The sequence below is a fragment of the Centropristis striata genome, chromosome 1 (genome assembly GCF_030273125.1).
Source record: "Centropristis striata isolate RG_2023a ecotype Rhode Island chromosome 1, C.striata_1.0, whole genome shotgun sequence".
NCBI lineage: Eukaryota > Metazoa > Chordata > Actinopteri > Perciformes > Serranidae > Centropristis > Centropristis striata.
Window position 1 is genome coordinate 18,873,687 of NC_081517.1, and position 23,811 is coordinate 18,897,497.

General features: G+C 38.5%; 2 protein-coding genes across 2 annotated transcripts in view; one reads left to right on the forward strand and one right to left on the reverse strand.

Moving 5' to 3' along the window:
- Positions 1 to 981: 981 nt before the first annotated feature.
- Positions 982 to 7,934, reverse strand: LOC131972018 (retinol dehydrogenase 8-like). Its single transcript, XM_059333740.1, has 6 exons — positions 7,829 to 7,934; positions 3,297 to 3,458; positions 3,014 to 3,193; positions 2,666 to 2,759; positions 1,813 to 1,996; positions 982 to 1,717 (listed from the first exon to the last, which is right to left on the reverse strand). The coding sequence occupies exons 1-6, from the start codon at positions 7,932 to 7,934 to the stop codon at positions 1,490 to 1,492; spliced, it is 954 nt and encodes a 317-aa protein (XP_059189723.1). The 3' UTR covers positions 982 to 1,489.
- A 6,042-nt stretch (positions 7,935 to 13,976) lies between these two features.
- The window catches only part of LOC131972011 (collagen alpha-1(XI) chain-like), a 41,875-nt gene continuing 32,040 nt past the window's right edge, over positions 13,977 to 23,811 (forward strand). Inside the window, exon 1 of the mRNA XM_059333727.1 lies at positions 13,977 to 14,099. Coding sequence (XP_059189710.1) covers positions 14,078 to 14,099 — 22 coding nt within the window. The 5' untranslated portion in view covers positions 13,977 to 14,077. The remainder of the gene's footprint in view (positions 14,100 to 23,811) is intronic.

Here is a 23,811-nt window from a genome sequence, read left to right on the forward strand (position 1 = left end):
TGTTCTGACCATATTTCCTGAACAAATTAAAGTCACAATTTTGATCTATGTTATGGAGATGCAAAAAGGCAAATGGTTATTTGTTTTTATTTATTATTGATGTAATATTATTTTGTTACTTAAAAACAAATCTGAAAAATAATGTGTTGTTAAACAGCACTATTAATGTCACAATTTTGATAAATGTTGTGGAGATGCAAAGAAAAAGGCAAATTTGTGTCTCTGTAAGCAGATAATGTGTCTAGTTTTTTAAATTTTAAAATAAGAAACATTATAAACATAAATACCATAAACGCCCAATGTAACGTTTATGTCACATCACAGATCTTTGATATTTAGGGGTAGTATTTTTTTTTTAAATCATTACAAATGTGTTCTATGTGGTCCACTTGGTCTGTTGTATATCCCCCATAATGTTCCTATAAGGATAAATAGGTCTGGGTTATGGGTTAAAAGTACATCTTTATTTTTACTGTACTGTATTTTATTGTGAAGGGCAGAAGTACGGTCCGGGTGTGTTGATAACCATGGTTGATAACGGTGATATTTATTTGGCTGACCCAGAAACATCCAATATCCCTGAAAAACGCAGCAGCCACCATTGTTTTACAGCAAGGAGACCCAAGTGTCCGATTTGGGATACAGTTAGCGCACGGCTAATTCACCACCTCCAATTAATTGAAAGCATAACATGATCATTTATATTATAGTTAATGTGACATTTTGATAGAATCTTAGCCGAACTGAATAATACATGTTTTTACGAGTCAGACAAATACGTTTATTTACAGTCACACAAACACAGACACACACACACACACACACACACACACACACACACACACACATTTATTTGTCACCTGAGAGGAATGAAGGAAACATTCCCAGGAAAGACTTGTTTCTGATGGAACTTATGTTCACATAGCCAATTAACCATATTCATGAGTTATGTGCATGCAACCACATTTACTAAAAGCTAAAAACACAACTGCAACTGGAAGGTATCAATGACAGCTTTTAATGCCAAAATAGTCCAATACACTGGCAACATTTTAAATATATGTACATTAGATGGAAATACATAGGCTAAACATACAAGTAAACAAGGTGTAGACCCATCTTTATAATCAAATTACAGTTTAATACAGTCTGAAATGTGAAGTTGTCTTGGGCTGATTGGGTTAAAATGATGAAACCTGCCTACACTACAGTGCAAACACTACACATTTGGCACTCTGGGTAGCCTAAAACAATTTGTTGTAATATTTCACTTTAACTGGACTACGTGTGGTATTTGTATATTCCTAAGATACTAGGGAGGATTGTTATACATATTGTATATGAAGTGCGAAATATGGCAGGTTCCAGAAGTCAAACTCTTGTGTATGTTTGTATTTGTTTATTTTTTTCCTTAATAACCTAAGCTGAGGTAGTGTGTGCTCTTTATTGATGCACATTGTTCAGATTTGTGTACAAGAGATTTTAGTTTCTAGTTTGGTGAGATTGTCCTGCTCCTCAGACATCCACAGGTGAGATACTTCATGGCAGTCATGCTGACGTGCATTATAGGACCCATGTTAAAGAGCATGTGGTAGAAGGCACGGACGGACAGGCCTCCAGTTTCATCAGCATACTTCAGGGCTACAATGGGCGTATACAAAGGGTTAGTTAAGTTACGAAAACGCGGGCTGCTTGCTTCAATCACTTTCTTGGTGCACTGCAGAGTGAGAGGATAGAGAAAAAAGGATGACAGGATTAATCACAGATACAGACAGATACATGAGGCACAGTGATGACTGCCTGTGAACTTACTTTGGCAATGTCATCAGGCGTTTGTCCCAGTGTCTCAAAGATGTCAACAGAAGAAGGAAGATAGACGTTCTTGAAGTAATGTACTGTATCAGGATCCGCTCCAGGATACTCCTTCTGGCTCACATCCTGAATCATCTTTGCCTCAAATTCAGTGTGCACTGGGCCCGGCTCAATCAGTGACAATCTGAGGAGAGAGACAGGGGAGCGATTTGCATGCTTAGATGGAGGAAGAGCTCTGTGGGCAAATGGGCAAACAATAGTGCTGAAATCATTGATCGATTAATATTGCAACCAAATATTAATCAACAATTAATTCCATAACTTTTTGATCCCTTCAACATTTGGGTGCCTAAATCACCAATTCTTTTGTCAGACCCTTGCAATCAATTTGTATTTAAATTATTTAAAGGATTTATAAAAGTGTCTGAAGTTTTTGAAGTAGGAAAATACAAAATATTTGAGGTTTTATTTATATATTTTGTATTTTGTCCCCACTGTGTTAATATTTTTCTAAATGACCAAAAGACTAGAGGCAGAAAGGTCTAATTATGTCTTTGCTGGCTGAAAATAATAATTGAAGATGTTAGCAAAAACAGTGAGTGAGTGGAGTTGATCATTTACCAAATTAAAATGCCATATATTTTGCAAATTACAGCTAGAGAGAAGCTATCAATGAAGTTTTATCCAGCGCCTTCATTAGGCCAAGATTAAGATAAATCTGTGGGGATCCGTCAGGATTGAGGAATAAAGCAGGCAACACACACGATTAAAGCCTGTTGTTTAAATGTCAGACTATTTGTATCTATGTCAAATGTTTGATAGTAATGATGGAAGTAGCATCAGTGGCACTCACGTGACATTAAACTTAAAGAGCTGCACAGCCAAACTCTCACAGAAGCCCTCCATAGCAAACTTGGAAGCTGCATACACATCATTAAACACGATACCTAAAGAAAAGACACACAATAAATGTTAAAATTTAACTTCAAGACAACATAAACATTGAAACAGATCAGTTCTTCTTCTTTGCTTTTTTGTGAAGACATACAGTAGTACTTTAACTCCATTAGTCTTCCTTTAAGTATCCGCCCTCTCTTCCATTCGTCCATCATCAAAACATGCAAACATCAACCTGAAGCTGACAAACCTACAATTTCTCCATGTACCATAAAACGCCCCAGCCCGCCTCCTGTCTGCTTACCCTGCAGTCCCATCACACTGCTGACCACGATGATGTGTCCTCCTTTCCTTTTCTTCATGTCAGGCATTACCTCCTTGATCATGCGGATCACACCGAAGAAATTGGTTTCAAACACTTTCTTCATCTCTTCGATGGGGATGCTCTCTATGGGACCCACAAGGCCGATACCTGCATTATTGACTGGTCAGGAGAAGAATAAGAAACAAAGAGGACAAGGAAGAAAGTGAGTAATCAGCATCAACAATGGGACAGCGTAGCAGTGCAAAACAGTGAGGACACTTACCGAGGACATCCACATGCCGGTCTTTGATGCCGTTAATACACTGTTTGACAGACTCATCGCTGCAGACGTCCAGAACAGCCAGAGAAAGAGTTTTCCCGTACGCATCACCAGCAGCTTCCACCAGCTTATCTTTACGTTTCAGGTCGCGCATTGTTGCTATGACTGTGAACAGGTGGAAGATAAGGAAAGACAGAAAGAATTAAGGAGATTAGAAGAGATTGTGAAAGGAGTTGAATAAAGGTTTATAGAAAGCCAAAGTCCCACAGTCTGCTCCACTAGAATCTGTAATTCACTGTGTTTTCATTTGATTCATTTCTTTAGCTGCTCTTTTTTAAATGTTCTTGCGTTTTTGTTTTTTTTTTGCTTGCAATATTTGTTTGTAACAATACATTACATGATCCAAAACCAATGTCAAACTGTGGTTTCATCGTTGTTTTAGGATGCAAAGGTGTTCATATTGAATACTTTAACACAATAGTCAACATGTACCTGTTATTTCAAATACTATCAACAGTTAAAAATACAATCAAAAGTTCAACAAATAATTGTGTTTTCAATCTTAAGACTGAAATACCTCAGTAACTTTTTGATGGATTTCCTTAAAATTTGAGGATGAAGCCCACTGGCTTTAGTGATCCTTTGACTTTCCCTCTGGTACCACCATGAGTTTGAAATGTGTGGTTTTGTGTAAAATATCTTAACAACTATCAGATTGATTGAAATTACATTTTGGAAATGTCCCTTGTAGAATGAAAAGCCATAACTTTGGTGAGCCTTCAACTTTTTCTCTAACCCCATCATCAGTTGCAAGAAAACATAAAGGACATTAGAAAAAATGAAAGACACGAAATACTATTTATAAAATAAACAATTTTCATATTTTTTTAATCATAGCACCTCCACACTTCAAACCACAAATTGACTGAAAGGTTTTCGGTCCCTATTATATTTTCATCATGCTACTTTGAACTGTGTGCAGGCATTAATCTTTCCATCATTGCTGTTTGCCAATAGGTCTGCGTAAAATTACACTCCTTTAATTTCCATTGGCAGCCTCCAAGTGCGAGTTTGTGAATGGATGCATCACTCCCACCACACTATGCCTTCAGGCTGCTGCTGTAAATAGGCATGTGTATTAGGCTTCCTGCCCAGGTGAAGAGAGGTTACAAAAGACAACAATTATGTGGAGAGTCAATCTGAGTTCAGTGGCTCAGGCTCAATATACGCACCAAAACGCAAACATCATGTTCACTTTTTAAGGTTCCATTGTCTTCATATGTGTGTATGGTGAAATGTAAAATTTTCAAGAATCTCTGTTCGGCTTTAATACATGTTCTGTCCTTGTGCAAACATGTTTATTTGTGAGTTTTTAGGAGAGAATTTCCATCCTGAGTTATCCTGTGTTTGTGTGTGTTTCCTGCCATAGGAGTGAACGGAAAGTAAGGAGTAAAGGTCATGAAGAATTGGGAGAATTTTGTCAGAGACATGAGATAATAGGTGAGAATGGAAGAAAAAGTACACGCACACACACACACACACACACACAGGAAATTGTTCATATACGCCCCTTTCTTGACTCAACCTGTGGGCTGTTTTTATGCCTCCACACTGCTGACAGCTATGGCTGGAGGCGTTGTGTTTTTGGGTTGCCCGTCCCATTCTCTTGAACATGATATCTCAGCAACGCCTTGAGAGAATTTCTTCAAATTTGGCACAAACTTCCAATTGGACCCAAGGATTAACTGATCAAATATTGGAGATCAAAGGTCAAGGTCACTGTGACCCCATAAAACATGTTTTTATCCATAACTCAATAATTAATATGCTATCTATGACAATATTTCACACAAATGTCTACGAGGATAAAAATGATGAAGTGAGGACATTTTATATCCAAAAGATCAACTTCACTGTGACATTGTATGTTTCTGAAAAAACACATTTTTGGCCATTTTTAAACTCAGGAACACAGCGAGAGATATGACCATATTTCTCATTTCATACCCAATTTACCCCCGACGACCATTAAAGTATTTCAGATTTTGATTTGGTCAAAAACTGAATAGGTGACATTTGTCTTCGGTGACCACCTTGAATCTGTGGTGATTGTTTTGATCTTCTGTGCTGCCAGGTTGAAGATATGTGTGAAGCACCCATATTTTCCCAAAAATACCCCTTACACCCGTGCACCTGTGTATATTATGAGTCCAGTCAGACACAGATGTAACTTGCAACTTGACTGGTTGATGGCAGCGTTAATACTAGTTTTCCTTGAATTCACTTATTGAATAACTGAAATAACGCAACAATGGAAACGCTTCTGCTAAAGATAGCTCTTCTAGTAAAGATAACAGTAAGTGGCCCTAATTTAAATCCTGCTGTGATCTAAAAAAAAAAAAAACCCTTGTTATAACAGCCTGTTTACAAATCAGCATTAGTGTCCTGCCGTCGGCACACATCACCTGCCTCCTCCAGGAATAGTCCTCACCAGCCTGTCACCCACAATGGAGCCCAGCGAGCCAGGCCATAATTAGCCTAAGCATGGCTGTAGTGGGGCTTTAGTAAATGTCTGGTGTTACATGCATTTAGAGTAACTAAAGGTTAAGTTGGGATCAGAGACATGACTATGTGGGGCAGCAGGGAGGCTGAGTGAGCTGGGAGCATTTTATCTTCTTAAAATTAAAAATTTACTTTTTGCTGACCATTTTCAAAGCATGTTAAATGTTTTTCCTACTGCAGGAGGAAGCCATTTTTCCCATTCACTTCCACATGTCAATTCAACACATGGCTTGACTTGGATTTCCATATTGTCTGCATTATTTTTTTGGTCAGTGTTACATTATCATTTCTAAGTAATGTAGTGTAAGCGCAGATTAATTTGAAAAAGCCTGCACTGTTTAATATAACTCACTAATACACTTTACTCTTTTGGAATAGAAACCAATGGATACATGGAACTGTCGAAAAATATGTTTACATATCTAAAACACAGCAGAATGTTTTGCCTAATGGTTATTTGTGATACAAAGAATAGATGATTTTTGGTTTTCAGCGATGCGCTGACAGACGATAAAAACAATATTGGTTTGGTCCTTTAAGTGGACCTCCAAATTGATGAAACTTAAGTTAAAATGAGTAAAATTGAACGTATATCAATATAGAAATTAGCCAATATTCACTCAGTATGGCTCCTGCCTCTAATTTCCATTTCCAGTATTTAGTTAATGTTAGGATACAGAAGTGTTATTTGGCTGAAAGAATATGATTAATAGAAAACTGAAATCTTTTTATATTAATGAGGAGAGGACGATTTGGGACTGGTTATAACGTTTGAGCAGTATGATCCTATTGAGGAGCCTTAGTTTGAATTAGACATGGTCTGATTCTGCATTGACTTTATTTCTCTGTGGTAAAACTTGGCAAACTGTAGTTTAATTTGTTACTTTCTTTGTTACTGGTGGAAGCTGCTTTCTGCCTTCCTGGCAAACCTCTATCTTAAATTGTTTAAACATTGTAAATCTGTTAACCAGACCTTAGTGACACAACAGCAGTAGCTTAAAGTAGAAAAGGTAGTTTAACCTGTATCTGTAATAGCATATAGACAAATTTCTCCTGAATTAGAAAAATTCAGAACCTCCTAGTCTCACTTTATGCCTGAGAAAAAGTGATGTAGACTTTACTTACTTTACTAAACTTATGTAGTTTACTTGATTATGATGTATATCAGATGCAACCTTTAGCAAATAACATGTCTCTGAAAGTCCTGAAACCTAAAAAATACCCAGCAACAAGTACCTGAAACACAAATAAATAATTTGGACACATCTTGACACAGCTTTTTGGTATTCTGTAAGTACTTGACCGGTATGTGGCCTTTAAATCTTGTTTTTTTTTTATGCATCTGGACCACAGAATGTTGACTTTGACCTCTGACTGCCCTGTGGGGAGAGGAAATACTGAAGGCTGTGGAGTTTCCTCTTCAGGGTTCAGCAGCAAACACAAACTTGAATTTGCCCCTTTGTTTCCAATTATCAATTTATTCTACTTTATTTTCTTGGATCTGACAGTTGTGTTATTGATTCTAAGATGTCTAAAGTGGATCCTTGTTTACTCTCATGTGGTTTAGATTACATTTTCATAATATTTAAACCACTGCAAACATCATCTCCACAGCATTACTTTGGATGGAGATCACTCCTGTAGAAACAGTGGCTTTAATCTGCATAATCATGTGGACTATGTAACACTCTTATGTGCACCACAGTCATGATGTAAGCATCTTATGTGTAAACGAAGAGGAGTGATATTGACAGAGAGTCTATAGATTTTAACAGCCATGCAAATTGAGTTGTTATTATTGTTAGTAGTAGTAGGATAGTTGTTGTACAATTATAAGACTATGTGTTCGGTTATTATTCAAGTATTTTCCTTTCTATATGCTTCTTCTAACACAAATGTAGTCTATTTACATGCCATGCCAAGTGAATTTAAATTGAAATATTCTCTCTCTCATAGGCACAAACTGCACATACCATGATAGCGCTTCTGTTCATCCTTGGCCAGCATCACAGCCATCCTCAGCCCGATGCCGGAGGAGCAGCCGGTGATCAGCACCACTTTCTGCCCGGGACTCGCCATGGCTGCGCTGCCTCTCCGCTCTGTTGTCACACTTGTGCTACCACCACCAGCGGCTCTGCAAGATGAGTGGCGATTTGAGGTGAGAGCCACTGTAAGAGGATAAGGGAGACAGAGAGAGAGTCACATGGGCAAAATGAGATTATCCATCTGGTACACAGTTGGTTGGCCCGGTCAGTCCTGGCTGAGTCATGTTACATATCTTTATTTTATTCCATGACAGACGTTATCCTAAACTTAATAAACCATCTTCCTTTCAGTTTGCCTGCTTTAGATTCCCGATTTACAGTGTGATCAACAAATTGATAACCACCAATTTAAGGTTATATTTAAAGTTGCATGCTTTTGCTTTGTTAAGAGATTTGGCGCCGCCCAGTGGTCACAATGATTATTCTCGAAATCAATCCACTGTAACTATGAATTGAAAGACTTCTTCTATTTTTCAAAGCCAACACAAATCTGGCTCCATCAAACATGATGATGCCCGGACATGATTTTTTTTTTTTGGGCTGTGTCAGTGTCAGAAATGTTAATTATGACTAGTACAATAGATGAAACAAACTCCACACACAAGTACAAAATCTCTCTCTCCTTCCCATACACACACACATACACTTGAACACAGGCATGTAGCTGGCACTCATAAGTTTAAGACAACCTACTTGAAGCAGGAGGATGGGCTTTTGGAAATATGCCTGGAATCTAATTTCTTCTTCGAAAAAAAAAAAAAGTGTGTCTCTGCATACAATTTACTTCTGTTACCAAAACAACACTGTTACCAAAACATGAACTTCTAATAATTATTGTACATTACATTTACAGTGTCTTCAGGCATATCATTTACATGCACCTGAAGAATACGCCACATGTTCCTCTCTCGTATATTCATTAGAGAAACAAAGACGTCTGTGCAGCTGTTCATTGGTAATAGGTAAAGCACTATTAAAGCACTTATGCTTTTGATCTCACCTTCACAATAATAGCATTCAAAAATGCATCTTTTAAATGCTGCTGCAAGATGAAGTGCAATTTTCCCTTCCCACTTTGAAAGTACAGTGCACTAAAGTTTGTTTTACTTTGGACATAATTTTTTTAGTTGCCTGACATGTATGTTTCTTAATATACCTATATTAAATTTAAAATCAGATTTCAGTCTTATATCTTCATTTACAGTTATATAAAGTGCATTTGTTACATTTTAATCTATAGATGACTGTAGAACATCAATACATTTGGATGTGATTATAGTGAGTCACCTGCTCATTATATCCTTTTAAGCCTGAGTCATATTTTAACCTACAAGTAATGCACATAAAAACATGTCATCTTAGACAATACAAGTTGATTTAAAAGGAAGCTAAAGCAGAACAGGGGGGCCTGAGGCTCATATAGGTATTCATGTGCATGTATGCATGTGTGTGCATGTACTGAGCTCTGATGCTGTCAGCCCTTTTTGCACCCTATAAACCTCTCCCAATAAACTCCTTAAAAGTTCCTGATGCCTCCCAATGGGCTGCTTGTTTTTTTTTTTTTTAGATTTTCCACATCAGAGATAAAGAATGATAAACCCCTTGAAATAGAAGGCAGGAAGCGCATTTCGTTTTTTAAAAAAAGTGCCTTTAGGAAGAATATGCCGTAAGTGTGTTTGAAGAAAAGTGAGGGCAAAGACAGACAGGCAGTGGAATTTGGAATCTGCAGCAGCATATTTTTATTAGTTGGGCAGCACCGCTGTCCTGTCCTAGCATGCTTTGTGTGTGTGTGTGTGTGTGTGTGTGTGTGTGTGTGTGTGTGTGTGTGTGTTGAGAGAAAGATAGAGAGCAGAAAATTAAATGTGGCACAAGCTTTCCTTGTTCATGTTGGATGTTTCGCATTTGGTCCTATAGAAAGAAACTTTGCTTGCAGGTTTACATTTAAACCTAAACTTATTGCACATGTGCTCGTGCATATGTTCGGGACAACGTTAGAATATATGTGCGGGTGCATGCATGAGTGCCAAAACGTGCCCGTGCGTGCACACGAGAGAGAGAAATAGAAATGAAGACACCACATAGCCCCTTAAATCACTCAGACAATAATGATGCAAATAATGACACGCGCAGTAATTATGTCTCCGTGGAGCCCCACGAGCCCCAAGCAGGAGTCTCCTGGGAGGGAGGTGTCACCCCGGAGGAGACAGGGGGCGAGAGGGGAGGGGAGGGGGAGGAGAGGAAAGAAAGTGAGGAAAGTTGTCTGCTGGTGAAGAAGGAAAAGACCTTCCGAGATTAAGGGATTTTTTTTCTTCTCGCTGGTCTCCCTTCTTCATCCGTCCCGTCCGTACAGAAGATAAACAGTAAAGACAGGAGGAGTAAATGCGCTGCTTAATCTCGTTAATTCATCAATTAAATCAGCCTTTATGCACGCGCTCTCTTAATTGGCAGCTGGTGAGGTGCGCGCTGAGACGCACGGGCGCGAGGCAGCAGCTCCTATAATCTGGTAAAGCTCTCGCGCGCAGAGCCAAAAAAAGTTTCTGTGACTTCAGGTGTCTGGAGGAGCGCGGGGAGCTACGAGGGAGTTACTGGCCGCAGGATCGATAGCTTCAATATGATGGATCGATGGAGTCCAGTGCGGGAGACATGGATGCTCTTGCTGATCATCTCGGTGTTTTACACTTCAAGGGCAGGTAGGCTGAAATATTCACAACTCTTTATTTGTTTTTTTGTGCAAATAATTTGGTAGCTCAATTCAGATGCCTTATTATTTTGTCAGCTTGTAAAAAGTTTAATAAGTCGTTTCTCTCTCTCTTCTTCTCTGTGTCACATCAGTTGTCATCACCTGCCTTCCAGGCGCAATGAGCTCATCACAGTCATCTTGAACATAATTTTTATTCCTTTCCAACAAAACGCACACTGTCAGCTGTTTGTGCATGCAGTCAATTTGTGTGTTGTTCATGTGAACTTGATTTGTCAGGGGATACGTCCCCCCACCCCCTCTCCACACACATGTAAAAAGTCTCCCAGTCATTTTCCACTCAACCTAAAGAAAAAAAGCATTTTTGATGTATATTTTTTGACGGATGATTTTGTCATGCCAGGTCATGCAGGCATAAAGCTTACTGAACTGAAGCACCTTATTTCTGGGCTCCTGGAGCCCAATGCACATTTGTTAGACAGTCGAAAGGCATAGGCTTATATGTCTAGACTTGTTCTTCCATACCTGCATCAGTGTGTGCTCTCATACAGCAGCTTACAGGATATTTAACCTGTACAGCTGGGTAATGGGGAACAGACTTGGGCAAATTAAAGTGAGCTGTGCTGCTGAACTGTACTGGGGACTCTCAGTTACATATACAGCAGCCCCCTGAGCTGCTCTGGAGGCACAGGAGGAAGACTTTGTTCTTCTGGGGCTTTTAGAGCATGGTGTCACTGATGGTTTTCACTGTGTGTTCATGTCTCTAAGCAGGCAGGTTTTATGATGCTTCTTTATTTGCTAATGTAAAACAATGATATCATAAAAACTGCAGAAGACCTCAAAGTAGTCCCTTACAAGAACTTAAGCCTTGTGTACTTAGTGTCAGTTTTAACCCACTTGGACCTGATGAGTTAGACAGTCAGGTCAGATGAGTCAGGTTACTGTTAACTAGTAAACTGATATTCATTTCTGTTTAAACTTTGTCAGATTCATTACAATGTTAGGTAAACTTTCAAGAACATCACAAGTAGTTTTGAGCTTCAAAGTTACTGCTTGGCTTTGGAAGCAGTAGTTGATCAAACATTGTAGCCTCAAGGTCCATTTAGTAGCTTTCCATTCTGGAGCTTTCAATTGCACCACATCTAAAGATAGTTTGGTAAGAAATTGCATAAAATATGCTTACTACTTTCTTGCAGGAAGTTTGAGGAGAAGATCAATAACACTCTCATGTGTACATAGTAAATACAAAGTTTGAGTCCATAGCTTGTTAGCTTAGCTTAGCAAAAAGATTTACAAGACGGGGAAGCTACCTTGACTCTGTCTAAACATAACCAAATCCACTTATCAGCACATAAAGGGACATACATTTATAATTTACTTTTTTGTTTTATGCATTAAAAAACCTAACTCTAACTTTCTCCGGAAAGCTAGCATAGCGTCAGTTAACATAGCTAAATAATACAGTATCACAGCTACAGCTAGCCATTCTGCATTTAAAAATGATGTTACATAAGCCTACCTGGTGATGTAACTTCTAAAATACCTGGTGAAATAAAGACATATGATGGGTCAAAGCTTCATCGCGCCATTGGAGTGCTGAAAAAAGTTGAGCTTGCTTTTGATTTGTAGCGTGTCAAAGCCGTCACCTGACCGAAGAGTCAGTTATGTTAAGTTATGTCAGCTTGTTGCTGGTGTGAACACAGCATAACTCTTGACATTAAAGCCAAAAAATTCACAAAAAAAAACTTAAACTAAAAATTTAAAAACTACTTACTACTGCTTTAAAAAAGTCAGCTTCAAAGTAAGTTCTTGACTTTGGAAACAGCAATTGGCAAAACGAGCACAATTCAAGAGGAGCTCTGCTAATAAAGATCATGGGATATAATTAAAACAGCTGCTGACTGGACGTTGAGTTTAGGTGGTTGAGTCAGTCACTTCCAGTTTCCTCATGGGCTTTTACAAGCCTGCAGCATCAACAGTCCTCAGCCCACACTAAGAAAAAACATGGAAAAAACGTCCTTTATCTTAACTTCATTACATCCGTTGTTTTCCTCATTTAATGGTTGTTCTATTTGCAAGTCAGCATCTACCGGCTTTATTTAGGATTACACCAGTGATTCATGGTGAAAGAATCAGCGAGCAGGTGACTTGGCAAGGACTCCAACCATGTTGCGTCAACGTGCTGAGTCTGATAGGATGCAAAGAGAGAAATCTGAAAAGTATTGTTAGTTATGTTATGTCCCAATAGACCTCAAAGAATTTCTAACAATCTTTCTTTGTACTGAAGATAAAAGAAAACTTGCCTGCGGGCTACTTTATTATAGTTTAATTGATTGTGTCTGAACGATGCATTCAAAAAGTGAAAGCTAAATGAAGACAGAGGTTGTTGCACTTATTTTTAGGCAGTTTTAATTAAAACAGATTCTGGGTCACACCTCACTCTGCCTGTGAAGGTCATTACTGAAGTGACTAATGTGACCTCTGGACCTTAAGGGTCATCTGGGGTCAAACTAGGTCAGGCTGTGAACCCTATAGCATCTCACACCTGGCAGTAGGAGAACACATCATAAATAGGAATTTATTCGTAAAATAACCAAAGAAACGCAGATTCCCACATACATACACACAGTATTATGTGTACTTCCGTTTTCCTGTTACGTGACTCTGCAGCTACTGGACAAACTCATAACACCCATAATTACACTGTCTACAGGTATGTCTCGCTTTTTCTTTTTGCTTACTGTCAATGCGATAACACACCTGGCTGTCAGCAGGTTGGGTGTGAATTATGATTATAGTTACCTGAGCAATGTGGTCAAGTTACGGTCAAACATGTCACGGTCTGGCCTAAGGTGTTTCAGGCTCTTACCTGGCCCAGTGTCTGTATGTAACATGTACGCTCAGGTAAGCCTGACGTTGCTATTTATTGCTTTCAAAGTATTCAAAGTATTCAGTTAAATCATCTGGTTGCAGTGTAATGTAGCTAAATCCATTTGTTTAGCTTCCAAAACTCCAGCAGTCAAGATGAATTCAGAAGCCCAGTTCAATGGAAATATGTTTGTATTGGACACAGTTTATGTCTTGTGAAAAAAAATAATAATATCAGCATTCAAAATCACACTTGGTTTTATTAAAACATAACTAAATATGAGGCACGTGCCTCGTATTTAGTTAGGTTTCTTCCTTGTTTAGCTTATGTTTCAATTTCTGGCATCAGCAACAACAGCTAACCTTTTTATTTCTCCTACAATAATAAAAAGATTAAACTGTAAAAGATGGTGCTCTGTTGGCCACACCCCAATCAGTGATGGTACAGCAGGTGTTTTCGATTTGACCGATGATGGGAAACACCTGCTGTGGCATCACTGAATGGGATGTTGCCAGAGGCATAACAGTAGTAGTTTTCTACCACATGTGAGTCAGTGTGGAAATCATCTTTTTCAGATATTTTTAGCCACGCCAGCAGCTCGGCTCTAGGGATGGCATCTTTCGGATTTGTCAGTAGGTCCTACACTTTGATCTAAGAGGAAATATTTCAAGTGCTTGATGGTGATCCCTTAACTTTTAATCTAGTGCCATCATTTGGTTTATGAATATCTACAAAACTGCTGACATTCACAGCAGCTTCAGCTCTACCATAGTTGTTAAATTTTTAGTGTTTGGCCCTGATCAGAGAGAGTGCTTTTAGTAGCCTGGAACAGGTTTTTGTAATAGTTTTCAATGAAAGTGAAGCATTTTGCTTGCTGCTTTTGCATTGTTGAGCACTTCATGTTCTTTTAATTATATGCCTGAAGTTTTTGCAGGAGTACCCTGAAGGCCTCAAATCGAGAAAAATTCAGTTCTGTGCAGAAATGAGTCCGGCATCATTTGCATTTTTTCTCCATTGTCCAATTGGATGAATTGGGAAGGAACTGTCCTCAACTCGTCCTAAAATAAGATTTGAACAGACCATAATCTAGGCATAGCTCCTGGGCCAGCAGGTGGTATTTCCTGCAATTCCTCCTCTTTCTGAGGGTCTCACATACCAACACTGATCTCTGATTCCCCTTTGCCCAACAAACTATTTAGGAGCCCCAATCAGAGCCAGAGCAAATGCCCTCTGCCTGTCAATTTATACAAAGTAAAAATGTGCTCTTACAGATCCGGCCCCCTATTACCAAATGCTTGCATACTAACTGCTAAATGAAGATAGTGAACATATTAACATGTTAACATAGCTAGAGTGGGATGCTGAGCTGTTGTTTAAACAGTTTTAGCCTTTTTCCCACAAATATGGAATGACCACCATTTCCTCTTTACTGACATAACTCCTATAACTGATAATTCCTCTCTCTGTTGTCCTCAAGAAGGTGTTGAGAGCTCTGGGTTGCAGCTCTTTAAAGAGCTTCCCCACAAGAGCATTATGTGTGCAGAGTCATGTGGTTCCACACAGGTGCCCTTTACACCCAGTAGGAGTTGTTAGCACAAAGACAAGGACACGGTGACAGTTGTTTTTGTTGAAATGCATAAACCAGATGGAGACACCACTATAACCCAGGTCTTTGTGGTGGTGGAGTGTGTAGCCCGTGCTCCCTCTGAGAAAAGTGAAATACAGTGTTTATGGCGTGTATGATTTTGGAGGAATGGGCCCTTTTATTGTTTTACAATTAGACGTATTTAGCATAGCTACAGCCAAACCACAGCCTTCTCAAGTCTCTGTTATGTCCCCTCCAAGATCAGTTAATAAGTTAAAAAACTACAAGGAAACAATAAGTGCAGGATATGTAATGGAGATTCTGCCGAGAGAGATTAAGATAAAAAAGGAAAGACACAAAGACCACAACAATATGTAAGAAATTGGATATCACTCCAATATTGAATTAATCATTTTTCTCTATTCTCTATTCAGGCATTCATGTGTCCAGGAGCATGGCTGTAGACAAATAGATGGTGTCTGTTTTTGTCTGTGTGTTTAAGAAAAAAAAACTGTAGGTTAAAGTCAACAACAGTCAGCTGGCTGTGTATGTATGTCTTCTTGTCAGGTTGTGCTGTAGCAGAGCAATCTGTCCAAAACATGTGTGGAATTGCCTCCTCAAAGGAAAAGTTCTTGTGCAGTGATTGATGACAGGCGTCTTTGTAGTTGAGAGTTTGAGAAGAACTGTTTAAATTAGGTTTTCAGGTCAATTCAAGCAGTTTGGAATGAAGGCATTCCTCACAACAGACACAACAGAACAGAATCAACAAACTGATGATGGAAAAAGCAAAAGGTTTGAGCTCCAACAGTATGTTGGGGTTGGTGCAATTGGATGCTTCATCATTTATGTTTCATTGGGGCACAGTGTTTAGTCCAGATTGTGTCATTTTAGGGTGCCAAATGAATTTGGATGGGTAATGTTATGAGTGGGCTGTGGACAGCATTTTGTTCAACATTCTTCTTCTTCAACATGAAAAATGATGTTGGAGCATCTTTAAAATTACACAACTCTATTTGAAGTCTATTTTGAAGAATGTGATAGCAATCACTGACAGCAACCTGTCAGTCAGATATTCATGGTATACTATACTTAATTTATGAACAAATACCAGCAAACGGAAGGATATTTCAATTAATAATTATTGGGTTTTGTGCTAAAAAGCAAATGTCTGCATTTGAATACAGTAAACTAAAATAGTGAACATTAGGGAACGTATCAATATGATTTTCTCCCCATTTTTTTTTTTTTTTAACAAAATGAGATTGAGAGAAAATGCATGTAAAAAGATTCTCTTCCCAAACTAAAGAATCCCTTTTTCATTTCTAAATTTAGGGCATGGACAATGCATATTTCCTTTTTTTTCTATCAGCATCTAGATCTCTAGACATTCACAGTGCACACATATATTTCATTTTCCGACTTGACTCGGATTTCACCTGGCATAGTTATGGTTGTGATGCGGGTGCCAAGCTGATGACAGGTACCCAACAATGCTTGAGATTTCCCCAGACTCACAGCCACGAGCTTAAGAAGCATTACAGACATGGCAGTCCACTCGGCTCTGCTTATAAGGAAGAAAAATGCTGCCACACCTCCTCTTTGACACTCGAAGAAGCATCCTTAAAGCCGAAATCTTCACCTGCGACCACAATTTTGCACCCTAATCCAGCTACTGGCGCGAGTGAAGTAGTATATCGAACATAACACGGTCAAAAGAAGATAGCATCTCTGCTGTTTAAAAAAGAGTATTGCAATTATTTTTTCATGATTTCAATCATCACATATTTTTATTGTGAAATAACTTTATTGCACGGTATCGTAAATTGTTAGTGCAGCCCCAAAACAGCCACAGACAGCAGCTACTGTGGCTTAAAACTCTTATTTTGACACTTGTCGAGTTAATGCCATTTATCAAACAATTTTTTTTCTGTATTGTGCCTGGCTATAACTGATGTCAGATTTGTTCAAGTTTATAACAATTACAGTTGAGTGTAATTTCTCTGTTCAACTTTTTCCAATCAAATCACAAAGCCATCTCAATCTGTTTCAAGTGAAAACAAGCTCCAAATGATTGAACCCATGTTTAACACTGTCTGTATAAATATGAGACTGAACTAAACATCTACAAAAATGTTAAATCAAATCAGTTAAATAGTAGTCCATGAAACTGTTTACATAGACTGACACCTACAAATTATTTCAACTTGTATGATGCAGTTAGCAGCAAAAATATCAGGTAGAAGAGCAGCAGCAGTCATGTGATCATTTAACTGGGCAAAATGCAAATGTTTTAACCATTGCTGCATGTGTTAAATTTCACTTTACACAGGATGTGATGTGCTGCTTTATTAAACATTTTTTGATCAAGTAAAGCCAAATTTATGCACACTTGGCTTCTAACTTGTACTCATGACATGCCATATGGTACACAGACTTATTCAAAGAAGGTCATAATTAAAACACAGATGATATGCTTACATTTAAAATTTTCTGTAGAAAATATATTACCAAGATAATTACAATAACCTTTAATGTAAATTTTATGACTTTGCACTCTGGCATGTTATTACTGAGTGCTATAAATTTGTCTTATGTTTGAAAATAAGCTCACTCTTTGTTCCCCAAAATCAAAGCCACTGTACTGTATGATGCAACTTCCAATAAAAATAGAGCACGGGGCCACGAAAAGCAATGTGTATCTGTCCGTGAAGAGTTGGAGCCCAGTGACTGACAAATATTGATGTAGTCTTTGATCTGTGTTTGAGAGGAAGAGTTTTTTGGAAGGAACATAGATGAAATCCTCCGTTGTTCGTTTTGATCAAGGGGAGAGAAGATTACGACCGAGATGTTGGGACGTGAGATGATGTGTGATTTCAACACGAGTGCCACAGATTCCTAGAAGGAGATAAGGAGCGTGTGTTTGTGTCTGTGTGTCTGTGTCTGCTTGATTCTTATTCCCTCTCTGTCACTGACAATGTAGAGTCATCTAAGTAGATCTGTGTATTGTATGCACAGACTGTTGTGTTTGTGTGTGTGTGTGTGTGTGTGTGTGTGTGTGTGTTTCTTTGATCACAGCCAGCTGAAATGGGAGGAAAGAAAACATATGGTCCCTCTATCCTATTCTTCCCTCCTTCTCCTTCTCCTTCCCCTTCTCCTTCTCCTTCTCATCTTCTCTCTGGTTTTCATCTCCCTCTTTTTATCATTCTCCTGGTTTAGTCTCTGAGGAGAGCCGTGTCAGATGTTTGAGAGAGAGAGACGTTTGACAAAAGCAGCAGAAAGAGAGAGTTAACTAGAGAGAGCAAAAGAGGTGAAGGACTGTAATGACAGGCTCCTGGGGCAAATCCTCTGTTGGGGATCTGAAGGCTGGTGTGTGTGTCTTTGTGTGCTTGTGTGTTGGTGCAGTGTAGGAGGCTCGGCAAAACATTAGTTCTTGTTTGAGCAAAAGGCGTGTTATTGCATTCTTTGCCGTTACTGATTTAATGACGGACTAATCACGAACACACTCACAACCACACATGTACAACAAAAAAACACTCACCCAGTCTTCATTCATACACACACATAAACACACACAAACACAGACACGCATCTGTTTTCCAGAAAATCCATAGTCTTTCCAATATGGTGCCCGTTAAGTTGTCTGTGTGTGTTGTTTGTGTCTGGCCCACTTTCTTGTCTGTCCTGTCCTTACCCAAGAAAGTGGTGTCCATATGCACTTCACTGATTTATTTATTTGTCAGCTAGCATTTGTCATAAATATGTTTAGTTCAACATTTGCATCATTCATCCATTCATTCACCCATTGAATACATTTTTGTCATTGTAATTATAGAATTTAGCTTTAGCTTTCTGCTATCAGTTACCAAATTCACCTAAAAATGTTTCCAATAAGTTCCATGCAGTGTGGGGTACCGATTTTAGATTGGGGAGAGAAATATCTATTCTCAAATTTTAAATCTAACAGTGGTTTAGTGTATTTTCACCACCCTATCACAAACCATGGCAAAATAACCACTATTGCTGCTTTATACCTATTTTTTGAAGTTCCAGATATGTCGGAAAACCAGAGTGCATCATATCTTGATTCATGACTTGCAGGTGCACACAGCTCTGTGAATTTCACCTTCCCCAGGAACAGCATCTGGCTGACTGCAAAATATATTGGGGTGGGCTGAACCCAAAATACACAGACTTTGCAGTGATGTAATTGCAATAAATGCATCAAAAGTAGGCCAAAAAGAACTGCATCATGATCCAAAACAACTTCTCAAATGCTTATCAATGCAGGGGGCTTTCACCACATAGCATCATATGAATTTTGCATGAATTTCTCATTTGAGATGAAAATGACCACGAATGGTGTGAATTTTGCATGTACTTGCATAGATGTTGCATTTGGTGTGAACACGCCATAAGATGTGGTAACTGAACCACTGTTGGTAGAGAAAAAGTTTGATCTGTGTACGCCTGTCTACATTACAGTCAAAAAGTATTACAAAGGAGCACATCTGTCTCTGTTTTACCTCTGTCTCAGCACACTGCATATGAAATGGTTCGTCTAGTGGGGAGTTTTTAGCATAACAAGATTAAAGGTTTTTGGAACTGTAGCCCTTTAATATATATTAACAATTGAAAATTGTTAAAGTAACTGGATAAAATAACATAAACTTAAGGAAGTCATTAATTTATGCCTCTGTGCCAGCAACAGTCGTGGCCAGAGGCATCATGTTTTCAGGTTTTCTGTTTGTCCATCCATCCATGCCATTCTTTTGAAAGCAATATCTCCAAACAGCTAGAGGGGAAAGTGTCCACTTGCCATAACAATCCACCAAGAGATTACCATGAATTATGACAGAATTTCACACAAATAGAAATAGATAAATAGTAATTATCTATCTATCTATCTATCTATCTATCTATCTATCTATCTATCTATCTATCTATCTATCTATCTATCTATCTATCTATCTATCTATCTATCTATCTATCTATCTATCTATCTATCTATCTATCTAAAGAATAGTTCATTCTTGTTATTGATCTTTGTGTTAGAGCTGTGGCTGCTCTGCTCTATGTTGAGGCTTACATTTCACATGCTCTGCATGTGTGTGCATGTTGATCACGGTCCCCCTCACACCACCAAAGTTTAGAGCCTCAGGACAGCAGCAGCTACTGATGGAGACCAGAACACCTCTTGTGTATGTAGAGCCCAGTATGTGTAAAGTGTGTGTGTGTTTGTGTGTGTGGGCACCACTTTATGTTGCGGTTGTGTTGTGCTTGTGGATACTAGGAATCAACAGCATAGGGAAACATTACCTGATGTGTTTAAGTGCATATAGACTAAGAGCAGAGAGTTTCCATGTCTCGTCTTGTCCTCTGCTGCATTCAGATGTCAGATCATTTCTTGGTATGTTCAACTGAAACCCCTCTTCTTGTACATGCTGCTGATGAGTGTCAGGAGTGGTGTCACCTTAAATCCAACCATGACATGAACATGTCTGAACACCAGGAGCTGCCTTGTAGCCTATTTATGCCTTTAGTTTATGTATGATATATTTACTGTAGCAACATAGTACTGATAGAAAAAACATGTACACATTGAGCAACATGCAGATGGTTTAATAGTTCTCAATTATAATGTGTTTCTGGGAAAAGACATTAAGACATTTAGAATAAAATGGTTCTGAGGGTTTTAAAGGTAAATAGTTCAACAGTTTTTTTATTGTCTTGCAGAGAGTTATATGTTTAGGGGTCAGGGGTTAGATCATGAATGATATGAGTTCTAGTCAGGATGTAACTGACAGTTTATCAGGCCAATCGAACAGCAGCAGAAACACACAGTATCAATGCTTCAATCCATGTCCATTTACCAAACCAAATAAACCCATTTACCACCTCTCATTTAATTAGTGCAAAGAAAAACTGTGACTAACAAACACAAAACAGGAAACACAAACTAATAATTGGAATAATGGCAGTCTTCTGTTGCTTTTTTTCTTTGCAATCTCACATTTCTTTATGTTTTCATTGACAACCAAAATTAACCTCATAGATTACTACATGGTAAATATCACTGCATTATTGGAACATTTGAAGCAGATGGAAACAGCTGGTCTATTTCTGTCACTGCACTTGGCCAAGAAATAGTCCGCCACATAAACCCCTGTAAAACCACAACTTGTTGTTGTCACACTTTGGTTTTTATACCAAACAAGATAGTGAGCCTTAAAGAACTCTAGAGGTGCTGGTTTGTTGATTTTGTTGCTGTGGTCACAGCCAGGGAGCTGTTTCTGTCTATTTTAGTAATTTTTGTTTCTATAGTGTGTAGCTTTGTGTTGGAATTATATTATATAATTGTATTTAAGGTTTTGTAGTATCGTTACTCCTCAATGTTTGTAACTCAGATCTAATTATATCTACTTTATCTCTGTGCATTGCATTTTTCTCTACATGGTGAACCTTTGCACATTTCTTGGACAATTTTGCACATTTCTGCACAAAACTACCACTTCTAAAAGCTGCACAGCTCTTTCATTTCAATAAGATATATTACCGTACATATATGCTTCATAGTACTTCTTTCATATTTACTTTGTGATTTTCTTCTATATTTGTCTCTTATGTGTTTACGTTATGATCAAAACACCAAGCAAATTCCTTGTATGTGAAAACCTACTTGACTCTGACTCTGATTCAGACTCAAAATTGAATCAGTACACACAAACAACTGAAGTAGTAATCTTAACTAAAAACAAACCTTTTACTGTAAGCACACTGCAGGACCTTTGTTGTATTGCATTACATTAAATTGTACTGGTGTTTCTATTTTTCTCTTCATGTTTTGCGTTGAAGCTACAAATCAGAGCACAAATCTCCCAAATGTCAACTTTTTTTTACAAACATTTCTCTGCTCATAAAGCAACAGAAATAATCGGGAGTTTTAATAGTGCAGTGTTTGCTGAATCAGTAATATGATCTGATGTCCTGCACACAAACAGACAGAATTACAAGCGGACTGGATGCCAGCAGGCTGGCTGGCACACAGACAGATGGACAAGCAGACGGACAAACAAAAAAAATGGGCGATAAATACATCTGGCGCTCAGACACAGACATTATGCCAACCTTGTGTGCATGCACATGCACGAGTGTGTGTTGAAAGGTGCAAAGCAGATGGAGGGTTTACGTAAGACCCAGAAATACGTGTGAAAAGGAGCCACACCAGTAGAGGCATGCCCTCCTCTCCCCTACCATCTATTATTTCTTCTATTTTCCCTCTTTACCCCTTTCTCTCCCTTTCCACTTTCAATATGTTGCACATTTCTCCGCCGTCTCTCCCTCCAGTCTCGTCTTTTCCCATCCCATCTTTTTCTGCTTAGTCCAGCTCACAGAACTCTGTGACCATTGTGTTCAAAAGAATGTGTGCGTTCATATGATATGCATTTCTGTTTAAAATCTGGCCACAGCTTCAGAAATGCCTTTAGAAATTCCAAATGTCTCTTTTTCCTTTTTTCTCTGCGTGTGTGTGCTCTTGAAACACATGTATTTTTTATTGCTCTCCGTTATTATTTTTTGTTGTGTGATGACTGTTTTATGCGTCAGTGCCAAGAGGGGCATTATCATGTAATTACACCAAGCTTCTGCAACAAGTATGTGTCCTAGAAAGAGAGAGAGAGAGAGAGAGAGAGAGAGAGAGAGAGAGAGAGAGAGAGAGAGAGAGAGAGAGAGAGAGAGAGAGAGAGAGAGAGAGAGAGAGAGAGAGAGAGAGAGAGAGAGAGAGAGAGAGAGAGAGAGCACATGGTTTGACTGATAAAGTATTTAATTAGTTTGTTTACATGGTAGCTTAATTACAGGGCCAGCATCACACACATGTCTCAGAGGTAACATCACACAAAAACAGTTCTGGGCTTTTACATTTGATTCTCCTCAGTTTGCCAAAGTATTCAGCCTGCTGTTTTGTGCTGGTTAGGAAATTCATTCAGAGCTTGTCTATTCAGCTGAGGTTTCTAGTCGAGTTGCTAAGAGGCGGGTTAAGTCTGAAAATATGACCTAAGGGGCTAAAACACTCTGTAGATCCATTGTTAATTTAATAGATATTGATTAGTGCACTTTCATTGATATTGATCACTGCTGTTTTAAATCAGTTAGCCAAGCATGTTAAACTAAAGGTAACTGTAATAAACAGTCACTATTAAAAATGCAGTACAACATAGACTGTGTTAACATGGAGCTGAACAACCAATTTTTGGAGAATCCTGTCTATATGTTCTAGCATCTAAACATCATATCCTGGTTTCAGAATCCAGGATATGCATTAACAAACCTGAATATGGAGAATTGCAGAAGAAACCAGGACACTGTTGTATACCTGACACCAGTTATTAAATATTGGACTTGTGTGTGTGTGTGTGTGTGTGTGTGTGTGTAGTTATAGTTATAGTTTGTGTGTGAGTATAGTTTAATTTCTGTCCCTCTCATCTTCCATTGTTGGGATGTTTTTCTAAACATCACAGCATCACAACTGTGCAATACTTTTAAGAAGCAACCAAAAGCATTTATTCATCTTAGCTTTATCTCTTATTGTGTATAATGTTTTCTGCATTAAGACAAAGGTTCTCTGCTCCTGGTGTGGTGATTTGGGGAGGCCAGATAAGGCAACCTTGACTGAAGCCTCTTTCAGAATAAGAAGCAGGAAACTCTGTAGCAGCAGCAGAAAATGAAGGATTTTGTTATCACACACAATGAATGACAATGAATTG

Bases quoted from the DNA above. Each gene is read 5' to 3' on its own strand.
- LOC131972018 (XM_059333740.1), bottom strand. From the start codon at position 7,934: ATGGCGAGTCCCGGGCAGAAAGTGGTGCTGATCACCGGCTGCTCCTCC. The intron at 3,459-7,828 runs GTATGTGCAGTT...ACCTGTTCACAG, and splicing joins TGAACAGAAGCGCTATCATG to TCATAGCAACAATGCGCGAC. The intron at 1,718-1,812 runs GTAAGTTCACAG...CTCACTCTGCAG, and splicing joins CGCCTGATGACATTGCCAAA to TGCACCAAGAAAGTGATTGA.